The 14,938-nt window shown below is 40.8% G+C and overlaps 1 protein-coding gene across 10 annotated transcripts in view; it reads right to left on the bottom strand.

Moving 5' to 3' along the window:
• Positions 1–14,938, bottom strand: part of PAG1 (phosphoprotein membrane anchor with glycosphingolipid microdomains 1) — a 186,628-nt gene that overhangs the window by 23,429 nt on the left and 148,261 nt on the right. For all 10 annotated transcript variants that reach the window (XM_014526437.2, XM_025193422.1, XM_025193426.1 and 7 more), the window contains one exon: positions 5,972–6,183. In XM_014526437.2, the coding sequence (XP_014381923.1) occupies positions 5,972–6,096 (125 nt within the window). In that variant the 5' untranslated portion in view covers positions 6,097–6,183. The remainder of the gene's footprint in view (positions 1–5,971; positions 6,184–14,938) is intronic.

The raw sequence follows: 14,938 nt of genomic DNA, 5'->3' as shown, positions 1-14,938 counted from the left end.
TCACGGCCGGCGCCGCCAGCCACTGGGGCTTCTGGGGGCTCATGGCAGAGCCCCCCACTCAGCATGGGGCAGTGGGCGGTAGCAGGGATCGCCCCCCCAAACCTGGTAGGAGCCAGTGAGTGCAGGGCTTTTTTTTTTTTTTTTAAAGGGCCGGGACACTAGGGCCAGGCAGGGCAGCCATTGACAGGGCTGGGAGAGCAGGCATGGGATGGGACCTGTTTGATTCAGAGATTCAACCAAATCAATTCAGGACAGTGATTTGAATCACCGAATTGAATCACTGTCCCCTGAATCGGCCGAATCCGAATCCAAAGTGAATACTAGCCGCTTCGCACAGGCCTAAATAGATATCTATACCAATATAGATATATCTATCTATAGATAGATAGATATATGCACACATATATAAAATGAAGTGCATTCTCCAGACTCGTGTGTGTGTGTGTGTGTGTGTGTGTGTGAATTCAATCAATTAATTCAATCCATTTTTAAGAAGGGCCAGTGGGGACATAATATACATATTCATCGAAAATATATATTGTAAAGCTTAATTACACACACACACTATATATTTAAGCTTTACATTAAGTTATTATAGTTATATATATAATTATTATAACTAACACCCTAATGCATATAATTTTATGTATATGGATACACACACACACACACACACACACACACACACTTAAGCTGTGTATGTATAATTAAGCTTTACAATGTACAGATTCATAGAAAATGTATACCATGTCCCTAGTGGCCCTTCTTAGAAATGGACTGAACAGATTGCTTATTTTGAAATACAGCAATAGGATGTCAGACTAATATTCCTCATCTGAAAGGAAAGGGAGTAAAAATTGGGAAGAGTAGACGAGAAGGAGACTACTGACAACTTCCTCCCACTATACTCTGAAACACATCGCATCCTCCACAACAGCCTGGGCCTTTAACATTTAAGCTGGTTGAGAGCTGAGTAACTGTATCAATTAAATCCATGCCAGTATTCATGCCATTTAGAGTACAATTCCTGGTAACAGATACTTAATTCCTCCCTGAAGCTTTTCTGACAATGCATTTTAAGCAGAGCAGATTTTACTCTGGTTTTATGTCTTTAGATATTACATCAACAATTCTCAAAGAGAGTGCTGTAAAGAAATTTTATGTAATCATATTTCTCTGTAAACAACTTTCCACACAAAATAATCTGCAATAAATGATGCTTTGTCCAAGCTAGGAACACAATGTAATTATTATTACCAGATAATCTCCAAGGTTATTAATTCATATTAACTTGTTAGAAATACCCAGATGATTGATTCTCATAAAATATTTTTGCAGCTTCTTCTTTCTGTTAATGTCTCAGGGACTGAAGTACTATAAGACATGAGCAGAGCACTGTTCATTGATCATAATGTTGTGGTTAGAAGCTAAATGAATTTTAAACAGTTATCTATATACAGGGTTGGAGTGTTGTAGCTATAATAGTCCTGAAAATATATAAACAGCAAGGGGTTTTTGCTGATATCTTTTACTGTACCAGATAAATAGCTGGGAGAGGTGTTAGACCACCGATTCTCAACCAGAGTTCCATGAACATTTTTGACAGGTGTTGCAAGGTGTTAGGAGATAAGCAGGTGCAAGAAGAAAAGTGCAGGCTTATCCTTGCCTGGCTACTGCCTGGCCCCTTAGCAAGGTGGTAAGCACTGAATAAGCACTGTAATAAATAAATTAGTTTTTGAAATGGGGTGCAGCTCAATTCACAGAAGGTATGGAGGGACGGCTCAAGAAAAACAAGGGGTGCCTTACATCTAAAAAAAGTTGAGAACCACTTTGTGAGGCAAACTTTTGGGCACAAGAACATGCCTGCTTACAGGCAGTTGCAATGAATGTCTGGAAGTTCATAAGATCTTTTAACTTAGCTTGTAGGACAATATCAATTGAATGGGCTTGTCTTTTAAGTTACAAGAAAAGAGTTGAGTGCTTCTATGCTTTTTTAGAAGTTCTGGGGCTTTGGAGACCCATCCTGGTTCCAGTCTGTATTCCAGGGAGTGGCCGCATGTAGATTTGGAGCCTGTGCTGCATGCTTGTATCAGGGGAGCCCCCTAGTGGAGACAGAGTGTATATTCTCATGCCAAGGTTTTATGCCAGCACAACTGTACGTCCTCTCCAGTATACATTTCCCTTGATTTATGTGGGTTCTTTATATGCGAATTCGCTCTTATGCAATGAGCATATTTAGACCCATAATTTGTTATATGCGAGGTAAATTCACTCTTGTGCGATCAGCATAGATGCCTCCCTGCTCAAGCAGGTAAGTCTGTGTGGGAAGTGGAAAAGGCCATGGCCCCACTCACCCCTGCCCCTTCCTTCGTCCCAGCCTCATTCCCTCCCTGCCTCTCTCTCTGCCATGGGAACGTATCCCTATTTATTACATTGTAAAGTGGGTTTACTTTATGTGAATTCAATTTATGTTCTCCAGGAACGCATGTACAACATAAATCGAGGGAAACCTGTACAGATAAGCTGTACAGATAAAGCACTCCTTTGTCAACATAACTGTATCTAAATCAGAGATTTTGGTGCAATAGCCATGCTGATTTTTTTTAAACACTTGTAGCTAGCACAATTAAGACAGAAGAACTTTGTAACATGGGCTGAGAGAGTGGCTTGGTCTATGTTCCCATGTCAGGTCTAGATCTCAGGGACGTTCAGGAAAGTTAAAGTGAATCAACAAAAAGTAAACAAACAAAGCAAAATGAAGCAGGGGAACAACCCAAACCCCCAAACTACCCTCTTCCTTTCTGGTGCTCATTTGCCATTTCTTTTTGCCCAATGTCCTTTATTACAGAGCCCCTATATAAAGTCTCTCTTCACCAGTTAAGTCTATTCAGCCTTATTGGTCGGTGATTACTGGTCTTGCATGTGCTGAAACTGTCAGTTCTTCTCTGTTGTTCCAAGACACCATCTTACAAATCCAACACATATGCCACAGTTTGGGGTGGACAGGATGAACTTTCATTACTGAAGCCCCCACCACAATATCATAGCAGAAAGGTATATGCTGTATGATTTTTGTAATTAAAAAAAAAAAAAGACTCTGCTCTTGTTCTTATAAAGAATTCCAGATAAAAATCCAGATATGCCCCATTGATGTTGATATAATTACTCTAGATTTACATCAGTATAAAGGAAAAGAGAACTAACTCAGGAGTTTTATGTTCAAAATTTAACCAAATTCGTTGGAATTTTTTTTTTCCATAAAGGGAATCGGGATCTTATACCTGGAGTATATTTCTGAAGTGCTGTACTGCATCACATTTAGCTACATAACTCATTAAAATCCTCCACACTGCTTTGGGAATCTATTTAAAAAAATATCCATCAACTCAGTAGGGCTGGTTATATGCATTTTGTAAAGAGCTTGAAATTCAGCTCTGAAGACCAAACAATATCTGTTTCATGAAGGTACTCATCTTGGTGGAATAATTCTTCTTAACAAGAATGAAATTTTTAGGAGTAGGCTGTGAGATCAAACTGTTGATTATTACCACCTTTATCTTAGTGTCTGTCCTTCCCATTTTTAGAAGGAGCAGGATCTATCTATACCTCAGTCTCAGAGGTGAAGTACAAATATATAGAAATATCAATGTAATACATAACTCTTTTTCTAGTCTCTCCCATTTCTTCCACCCAGTTCAACTGACCTGATTTCTTATTTGCTTATTTATTACCATGCAGGAGAAGTATGGAGGAACATTCATCTCTGGTGTCTTCTCAAGGCTCTCTGCTCTACCTGAAAACCTCAGATCAATGATCCAAGGCTGAATCAAAATACCACTAGCTTTGTTCTACCCTGGGCTACCTGGGTTGTGCTGGCATTTCAGGCAGAGAAAGAAATCATAGATGAATCGAAGGAGAGAAGATGGTTTTGTGTGAGCAGCACTCCTACACATCAGAAGCACAGGCAGACCAGGCTTCAAATGCTCTACATGGGGAATGTTTTATGAGATTTTCCTGGAAGGAAGCTGGAGACAGCCTCACTGTTTCTGCCATAGAAAAACATACCATACAATAACCACTCTTAGACCTGTTACCACAAGGCTTGGAAAAAACAAGGGAACTAGCATCCTTCATGAATGAATGAATCCTTCATTGGCTTCGATGCTTTGATGTAACCCCGATTATGTTCTTCATGTTTGACTATGGTTGTTTTAGAACGGTAACTTTGTATATTCCTCATCTGCATGCCTTCCTTAGTATGCAGGCTTGAAGATCTACTCGCATCTCACTACTCACAGTTGTGGTCTTGGGTTGTACTGAGATTAAAGTGTGCAGCTGGAAAGTCCAGGTGGATCAGACTTTGTGTCCAACAGCCCTCCCTTCCAAATGTATGAAGCTTGTTGACACATAAGTGTTGTCAATGTCAAGTTCTACAATGGACTCTGAAAGGTCCTTGCTATAAGCTGTGCCAAAGGTCTGCAAAGCGGTGGCCCTCAGTTTTAGGGCTAAGTACGGAACAGAGGTGTTGAAAAGATTCCAGACAGAAGTCATGCCCTACATGGCTTCAACCAACTCCTCAAAGTAAACACGCTTTTGAGTACAGCAATCTATTGGGGGGGGGGGGGGGTGTCTTAGAACAAAACCAGGAACTCATTACTAAAAGTATCCCTGAACCTATGACAGGAATAGGGCAGGATCTAAAAATAGGGACCCCCACCAGCATGGTGGCAACTCCTGGAGGTGGCAATCACAGCAGCATTTTGTAGCATCACACCCTAGTGGTGCTCCCCAACAGCCAGAGCAGCAGCAATCTTAGCATCAGAGCGGCAGTAACTCTAGTACAGGCCTCCCTACCCAACACTTGCTACTTTGGCTGGTGGAGGTGGTAGAGCCCCCAGAACACAGATGCAACCCCTGACAGAGGGCAGCAACAGGGCCTCCCTATCCAGCACTTGTTACTTGGCTGGAGTATCTGGTAGAGTCCCCAGATGGCAACCCTGGGTGAGAATCTCTTCCCTACAGCTGGGATAGGTGGCAGCTTCCCAGGCTGCCTTGCCAGTGATTGTGACTGTGATATATTATGAGCTATAGTTAAGGGTTAATAGTTAAGTTCTCTCTGAATGTGTAATCTTCCTCTCCTTTTCCCTTGTTATAAACATTATATTAGTGTAACATTTGCTTGCGAGTTGGGGAAAGTTTGCTCATATTAGAATACCCAGTTAAAATGTAGTTGCCTAGGTTTCTGGGTGGGGACTCAAACTAGATTTGAAAAGTTGGTGTTTAAATCCTAAATTTGAACCCAGCCCTTGTTACTGCCATCCAGTGCCTGGCAGAGGGGTTACATTTAATTGTCAAAAAAACTGAGGTAGGGAAAAAACAAACCGCACTTTTTGTGTAACACACAAGAGAACAGTTATAAGCTAATGTTTCTGGTACCAAACAAACTATTCATATCAGGAGGAAGAACTGATTTCCATTTCATTTACCAAAGTCTGAATCTTTTATCCTTTGCCTTTATGATGATTAAAAATGTAAGCTATTATTTAAGAGAATCCAGAAAGTTTGATAAATCTTTTGACTCAAATAGCTGAGCACAGAGTTTGCATGTTAAGAACTCAATTTTCACTTTGTTTCCAGTCAGAGATACTATGTGACAGGTTTGTAAACATGAATGTCCCTAAGAATCTCAAATCATATACTGTGAACAAGCACCTACTAGACATGTAAAGGAGGAACTGAAAGAACAATATGTTCTATATACTACAGAGGTTGCCTTCCTTTAAAAGAAATTCAGTGTTGAGGACTTTGCTATGTATTTGCAACAAGTTTAACTGGAAACTGCTTTATTTTGGCCCATTTTAAATATTTTTTGGCTTAAATGAAATTACTTGAATCTATGCAGTACTCAAACATGGGTTCTTGTGGCACATCTTCTGCTTTTACTTTTATTGCTTGAGCTGCTGAGTCTTACCTGTCACAGCTGGAGCAAAGAAAGATGAGGAAAGTAAGGAACAAGAGCATCGTCACAGCTGCCAAACCTCCCCATAGGATGATATGAACCTGTCCACTGCTTAGAAAACTGCTGCTAGGTCCCATGGTATTAAGAAGAGCTGGTATCACTTAAGGATGAGGGAATTAATCCTCAGAGAATGCTGGCATCTGTGGTGAAAGCACTTTCTCTTTCTGTAAAGAGAGGAGCATGTTTAGAAATCATTATGGATTGTGAAGACAAAGAATCTGACAATTACAAGTCTGGCAAAATAAATCATCAAATACCATCTATAAGAACTGTTCCAAGGACAGGATAACTAGCAATATAAATCTTCAACTAAGTGCCTGATATGGACATAGAACAAACTCTATCAAGTATTAACAAAAATGCAAGTAGCAACAATTTTGGCATAGCTGGAAGTACGACAACATCTTGCTAAGAACACCACTTGTATTTGGGGAAAAAATCCCATGCATCAGTTTCTGATTAATCAAACAGTATATTTTGCTGTTTGATCTGCAAATTCGATTTATGTGCTGTTCTCCGGGAATGCATGTACAGCATAAATCGAGGGAAATCTGTACAGATAAGCTGACAAAAGCACTCCTTTGTCAACATAATTGTATCTAAACCAAAGATTTTGCTGCAATAGCCATGCTGTTTTTTTTTAAAACACTTGTAGCTAGCATAATTAAAGCAGACAAACTTTGTAGTATAGACCTAGCCACTCTCTCACCCCATGTTTTCATGTCAAGTCTAGATCTGAGGGACATTCAGGAAACTTAAAGTGAATCAACAAAAAGTAAACAAACAAAGCAAAATGAAGCAGGGGAACAACCCAAACCCCCAAACTACCCTCTTCCTTTCTGGTGCTCATTTGCCATTTCTTTTTGCCCAATGTCCTTTATTACAGAGCCCATATATAAAGTCTCCCCCTTCACCAGTTAAGCCCATTCAGCCTTATCAGTAGGTGATTACTGGTCTTGCATGTGCAGAGGCATGTGTTGAAACTGTCAGTTCTTCTCTGATGTTCCAAAACACCATCTTACAAATCCAACACATATGCCACAGTTTGGGGTGGACAGGATGAACTTTCATTACTGAAGCCCCCAGCAGAATATCATAGCAGAAAGGCACACACTGTATGATTTTTGTAATTTTTAAAAAAAAGACGCTGCTCTTGTTCTTATAAAGAAGTCCAGATAAAAATCCAGATAAGCTAAATGTGTTAATGATGACATTAATAAGTGGCTTTTAAAAATAACAAACTTCAGCAAAGCATGTGAGATAAATAATGGCCTCTACTCTGCCTAGGTCTCACAGATTGCTACTTGCATGAGATCAATGTTACAGTTAACAAACAGATGCTATTCCATTAAAAAAAAGTGTAACACACTTTCCTGCAAAGGTTTACAACTACACTTAAATGTCTCTATGTGAAACTATTATTTATATTAGATTGTCCTGGGTTCAAGAATAATAAAACTGAACTGAGAATGACTTTTCAGCTCTGTAAAATACTGACAAGAAGTTAGAAGTGAGGAGAGAGAGAATTTTTCCAGGCACTTAAGTCAACATCACTTTTGCTAAATAAAAGCCCATAAATCAAATTATTTTATTGAAATCAGCAGCCCCTTGAGAGACAGTTCAATCTAATCCCCCTTCTATATATTCAATTTGTTTGGTATCCAGTATATTTTCTTTCCAAGCTATAGGCAACAAACTTTTTTTTAATGGAATGCATTCTCTACATAATGGGAAAAACAGACTGTCGTTCTGAGTTGCCAGAGATATCAGTTTCATCATAATTTAGAAAATAGATACACAAATTAGATTTATCATCAGGTTTCAAGATTTGAAAATATTCTAATAAGATACAGGCCTCTGACAGACATTTACTTTAAAATGTGATGAGATCTAATCATCGATCCCCTTAATCGTGTCCCCTTAAATGTGTCTACAACTGCATGGCAGAATGTGCAATTTTGGAATCAGACATTAGATACCAGTCACACTTTACTTGCTGATGCAGGGGGAGTCCAGCAAATAAGGTGCCTTATTAGCCTGGGCTTCCCCTGCATCAACAAGATTAAACCAATCTGCTGATTGTCAATTGGGGTTTGGAACCAAACTGATCCCTAGCCCCAGCCGACAATCAGCTCTGCACATGGGAAGCATGGCATCAGGCTAAGGCAGCCCAGTGCTGGGCTCCCTGTGGATCAGGAGCTATAAAACTGTGTGCTGCCCTACTGATGCTGGGCTTCCCATGCACTGGGAGCTGTATAAATCCCATGTGTTGCCCAGCTGGGCAGCACTTGGGGTTTGGATATGTCTTGGCCAAATGTTCAAGTTAAGGCATGATATAAGTGAGCCACAAAGTTATTCCACATATAAGATACCTTAAATTGAACTGCATGTATGGCAAAATATAACAGAGCACAGGATGTGCCCTGTTACTTACAGGGGCCTGAGCAGCAGCAAGGCTGCCTGTAGCTGGCTGCAATCCCAATGCGGCACAACTGCCTTATTGGGAACAGGGCCCAGCTGCGCCCTATAAGAACAGGGGCTCTGAACAGCAAAGCAAGCAGCTAGAAGAACAGTAACCCAGATGGGGATGCTGCTTGTGACATCCTGGAGGTAAGGGCAGGAGCTATGGGGATAGAAGGAGGCTCCAGGTACTGGGGCATGACCTAAAATTACACCCTGCTAGGGTTGGATGGTGTAGTGGGGCTGCTTGTGGCAGGGCAGCTTCCAGGAAATGCTATACCTGGAGCTTCCCCAGTGAAGGGTGAGTATGGGGCACCAGAAAGCCTCAGCCCCTGCTGCCTTGCAGGTGACCCTATGGAGGGGAAAGGCTAGAGGTAGCACACCCTAAACAACAAATCAGGGGCCCAGGCTCAAATGTGAGTCCTGAGGCAGGGCCCTGGCCAGAAAAGGGCCAGAGGCAGTGCCCAGACTCACTGAGAGTGCTGAGGCTGCATTAAGGAGCTAGGAGTGAAGCTTCAGCAGAGTGGGGCCTTGAGCCTTCGGGGAACTATAGAAAAAGGTCCTGGGGTGAAGGGATTAGGAATTGCTGAGGCCCAGTGTAGGGCAGGGGATAAGCTTAGGGATACAGTGTGGGGCATATGGGGCTTGGAGCTCTGAAAGGGAATGGGGCTTGAATCCCAGTCATGGAGTGGGGCTTGGAGTCCTGAAGTGATATGGGGACTGGAAGCCCTGAAAGGAACTGGGCTGGGAGCCTGAGGAACAGTAAATGGCTGAGAGCCCAAGTGATTTAGTGGCTGGGGTTTAGGCCAGACAAGCAGGCCAGATGCTAGGCCAAACAAACTAAGGCCAGGTATAAGGTCATGGATATCATCTGTGAGGCATGGGATGGTCAGAGCCACATGTATCAGCCCTTATCATCAAGGCCAGTAAATGGGCAGCCTCCTACCTTGTTAAGATCTATTGATGATTACCTTCAAAGAGTGACAGGAGAGATAAGCAGGGGGTTTGCCCAGAGACAAGAGGGTGGGCTTATGTTTAGACCAGCCCCAGGACGGCCACTTGCTACACCAGGCTACTACTAAAGGCACAATTAACCTGCTAATCATATTTTAAATGTTGTGTGACGGGACCACAGTGATCAAAATACAGGCAATGCTGTTTATCTGTAGGCATGGAAAACCAATGCAAATCACACCAAAGGATGGAGGTAGTTTAATGAAACACTAAGAATTGATCCTACTCAATAAATATTTTTTGTAGCAGTAGCAGATTTTTTCTTTTTTTAAATTCAGAACTGTAGTTTTATTGCCTGTTGAGATTGCTAAGAAAACATGATATAACATCAGTGCAGTAATCTTAACAAAAGACAGATTCCTCATTAAAGGCCATTCACATCAAATGAAAAGTGATCAGACAGTAAGAGGAACATATGACGAGACCATAGTAACTGGACAGCTCGTGTTGGTTGCTCACCAGTTGCTTGTGCAAGGTGCATAAGATGAATAATGTGCTTATAAATGCCTAACAAGATACTGGTCAACAGGGGCAAGAGGATGTGACCAATTATCAATTTAAGTTTTAAAAAGTTTTGGGGGTTGAGATAAATACAGAGGAAAGGGAATAGAAACTGCTCAACACATTTACTCTATAACATACACTAAAATATACAACAATTTGAAGAGTACATATGTAATTCCAAATATGCAACAGGTTGCTTCTACTGAGAATGATAAAGAATAAGAGGTCTTATTGCTAAAAATGCCATAAAAACAACTTGAACAACATTTTTTGTTCTGATGTATGCACAGCGCCTTATCCATTAAGGTAAATCAGAATCTTTATTTAACTTGAGTAAGTACTTGTAATCTCTGGCAATGAGCACAGGATAATGTTTTAATAGATATAAAAATACAATTGCATAACTCAATTATTCATAGTTGGAGAAATACTGATGCAAGTGAAGGCCTAACAAATTAGAAGTGTTACCATGATTTTTTGTGTTTGAACTGTGAGTTTTCCCCATCTCAGGACATTTAAATCAAACCATTAAATTACAGGTGCAAAACTCAGCTTTAAACAGAAACATAGGTGTAACCTCTGCTGTGGAACAGTGAATAGCCACTGTCCGATCCCAAGACACTACTGTATGCTTTTAGAAGAGAAGCTAGCCTTCCTCAAAGAAAAATTTTACTACATTGCCCTCTAGTGTTTCTTTTTGCTGTCCTTGTTCATGCTCTTTGTGATCATGTTTGTTTTTGCTGTGCTCAAGTGATCGCTGTTCAAACTGAATACAAACTATTTTGTAAAACATGGAGGTATATATGAAATCATTAATCAACTTGCCTTAAAAATAATCCTACTGCAGTAATTATTTTAATGCTTGCATTGAAACATCACTGAGACATGTACCTGAAACAGGTGATACTTAATTGGGTTTAAAAGCCACAGACTAAAAAGATCTATTTTTATGTGCAAGTTACTGATAGGATACCACTGGAATGAATGATTTTTTTTTAAAAGAATCTATTCAAATCTTTTTAGACTCAAAGATTTTTTTTTAGATTGCACTCTCTTCTGAGAAGAATGGTAACTAACTTGTTAGAAAGTTCTTAACCAGCTGTAGATGATAACAAATTCTGAATAAGAATGATAAAGATGGGGATGAGATGCATCAATATGAAGACAATTTGCTATTACACTACCTAGGATAAAACGATAATGAATATTGATGATCACACTTCAAAAATCAATAGGCAATAGCACAGGGAAATAATTCTTGCCCTGCACTCCAAACCCTGTCTTTGAATAGCACTGTCCATTACTGGACAATTATTATTACATAATAATAACTTATGTTACTATCAATTCATAATTATTATAACCCTTAGTAATATATGGGTCATATTTACTAATTATTTATATTTGATACTTATTATTCATTTAGTTAGTAAATATTATGACCCTTTCTTTTTTAGGATCAGGTATAAGACACCGCAGGAACCTGTATCCAAATAACAACAATGCCCAGTCAGTTTCTCAAAATAAGACTCAAACATAACACCTCACCTCTACTCTGTTGGAGTGAGACATCTCACCATTATGGATACCTTTACTTTCACAGTGCATAATGTGTAATTTTTGTCTCAAACCAGTTCTGTGGATGAAAACCAGGTCATGCATGTGTAGGTGATTTAGAAAAGTTAGCTGTGTGCAATGTGAGTGGCTGTAGGATGAAGGCGCATGGGAGGGTTGTTTATAGAACTGAAGAATAAGAGTGCATTTGGTTATTGTGAAGCATAAAGACTAAGACATTAACTGAGACGTTGGAGAGGAGTTTAAGTGATTGCACGGATAGGAGATTTTTACCAGAGCTTTTTGTGGGGTGGAAAACTAGAGATGACCCCAGACTGCAAAATTTGTATTAAGATCTGAGCTTTTCTGAAGCCAAGGTTTTGATTCAAGTCCTTTTGTATGTAAGCGAAAGGGTAAGAATGTAACATGCAAAAGAGATTTGTAATTTCAGAGCTCCGATATGTTACAGTGATACCAGCAGTCTTGGTTTTAGGAACAAAACAAAGATTTGGCTGCATTTAGAATCACAGAAAAATAGGGCTGGACAGGACATTGAGAAGCCATCTAGTCCACCCCCCTGTTCAAAGGCTCATCTATACATAAAGAAGTAGACCGAGGCTCCAGCACAGAGTTCCGGATACTGTAACTGGTGTTACTAGGTGCAAATAACAAATAATCACAGAAGAAAGTTGCTTTATTCCAACATTGAATATGCAACTATATTAGAATAAAGATATAGCATTATATATGAAACTACTCTGCGTCTCTGTCTCTCTCAAATCTTTCACAGTTCCTCTCCTATCTTGCTTTCTGCTTCACATTGTAAAGAAAGAGCGCATATATTGTTACATGAGGCTTGGGTATTAAAAATAAAAATTACCCACTGCTGGTCCTTCTGTATCCAGTGTCATTTTAGCAAAGACAGAATTTTAAAAATTATGTCAGTTTTTGGGCGGAGGATTGTCAAATATCTGGAGGCAGGGATTTTTTTTTTTTTTCTTTTCAGGATGATACCGGCTTCAGAACCTATCCTGTCAGGTGAGTTTTATTGGCCCATTATGACTATTCTTTGCATTAAGTTGCATTTCTATTTGTAAATGGCACAGCAGAATGTTTAGGCAAATGGGCAAGTCATTTGAGTGAAATGCTGGGTGTTAAGTTAAAAAACATTCAACTGCTTGACCACATAGTGGCAGTATGACACCACATTGGGATATGCAATTTTGCACTTTCCCAGCACATGCCGTTTTACTGATGTCTGTGGCATTTTTTTAACTACTTCATTAATCTCAAATTATAAACCATCTAGGCAGCACTACCCATTCATTTCCAATAGACAGAATGAGAAAAGCTGATAGTTTAATCTTTCTTCAGTTTTCCTTGTGAATTATAAATATGACACAAACAAGGGAATCAACTGCTTTGAAAACTAAACTATTCTAGACACATGGATAACAATCATATGATCATCTCCAAAGAGATGGAGCTTGGAGTGAAATATAAAGACTTACATTTCCAGGTTGCCAGTCTGATAGTGGCTGATAGTTCTCATCCAAAGTCAGTATCAGATAGCAGTTTAGTAGCATTAGTCTTCCCCCCACCACAGGCGAGTCCCAATCTCCTTGCCTATGCAGCCCAAGTCTACTTCTCTCCCAGCCCTTTTCTGCTCAGTTGCAACCCCAAACCCCCAGTTTCTGTTACCAAAACCCAACCCCAGCTTTCCTCCTCATCTCTAGTCAATGGCTGCATACACATATTCAAATAATGAAAGAGAATTCTCCCAAGTTGGTTTTCCTGGCAGAGGAACTTACCCAGAGCCACATATATAGATATTTGAATGCTGAGGGCCTGAAGAGTAGAGAACTTGCAGTGCTGACACTGTGCAGCTGGGGAAAAGCAGGGGGGCAGGCTGTGCACATATCTCAGTGTGCTCTGCCGGCTCCCTTAGTCTGTCTGGCGACAGATGGCAACAGTAGATAGGGCAGCCCTGACTGGCTGCCCAGACTGCCCATGATCAGCCTGTGTTTCCTTGCAGCACAATGTGGCGATTGTTCAGGGGATGCGTTCTGCTCTTTGCTGGAGCAGCAGTCCAGTGAGTGACCTCATACAGACATTCAGTTTCTCCTGAGAGAGTTGCTGTTTTCCAAGAGAAACCCCAACATACAGATGTTCAGGCTTTTTCTGCCAGAGGAAGGATGGCTGCTCTAGAAGAAAAATAACCAGGGTAACAACCAGGGTTAAATCGCTCCCAGGAAAGTTTCCCTGGAGAGAGCAAATGTCTGTACATGCTGCTTCTTTCAGAAGAGAACACAGCCCTCCAGCATCCCCCACCCTGCTTTCCCAGGGAGATGGTGTGTTGCTCCCTGGACTCTGCTGCTCCCTCATAAGCCCAAGCTGGATCATGATCAATTGTTCTATGGGGATTTGTAGTCATATCTGTTGCAGGAACCATGAGAGGCCTGGAGCATACTCAGTGAAATTGGTATCTTCGGTGATTTAGCTGCCGAACACTAAGAATTCTCTAATGAGCATAAGCAACTGCACCCTTTCAAACTTGGCTGAACTAGGGCAGATTCCTATGGGTACAAGAGGCACTTATTTAACAAAATGGACCCTCTTCTGCCAAGTTTCATGCTTTTGTTATAAAACATGGGGCCATGGGAGCATTTCAAAGAAAATGTTGCCAGAGTTTTTTTTAAATGGCAAAAACAATGTATTTGTGCACAGGCTTGTTCTTACACTGGCTGCAGTATTTTGGATGAAACATTCCAAAAGAAAAAAAAAAAAAATATAGATATATATAGCCCTGTGGGGTCAGGCCAACTCTCAGGATCTCAGTATTGCGCTGTTAGACAGGAGGGTGACACACAATTGCACATATACAAACACACAAATCAATTAGATGCACACACACACACATGCATGTACGCACACACTCACCAGTTCATACACATACAACCCACCTACACATAGGTAAGTTCCTAACTTGGATGGTACGGTATGTATGTGTGTGCTGGGGTAGGTTAAGGTGAGAGAGAGAGAGAGAGAGAGAGTTAAAGTGTAGGGAGTGAAAGTTGCTAGAGTTGGGATTAGAACTGGTGGACTACAGAGAAGCTGACTGAGGAACTGAGGCTTGGGTTTACTTAAGATCAATTGGCCCCAGGGATACTTAAGGTCACTGGTGCATGGGAGGGGGGAAAAAAAAAAAGCCTGGTGGCAAGGAGGAGACAGCCAGGAAAAAGAGAGAAACCTGGGAGTTTGGGGCTGAAAACTGAGGCAGAAAGCTGAGATATTTGGGGGGGGGCAGATAAGTGGTGGCAAGGAGGAGACAGCTAGGAAAGAAACTGAGGCAGAAATCTGGCTGCTCAGGGGAAAAGGCAGTGGGGG

The sequence above is a fragment of the Alligator sinensis genome, unplaced genomic scaffold (assembly GCF_000455745.1).
Source record: "Alligator sinensis unplaced genomic scaffold, ASM45574v1 scaffold350_1, whole genome shotgun sequence".
Lineage (NCBI taxonomy): Eukaryota > Metazoa > Chordata > Crocodylia > Alligatoridae > Alligator > Alligator sinensis.
This window is presented reverse-complemented; position numbering and strand designations above follow the sequence as displayed.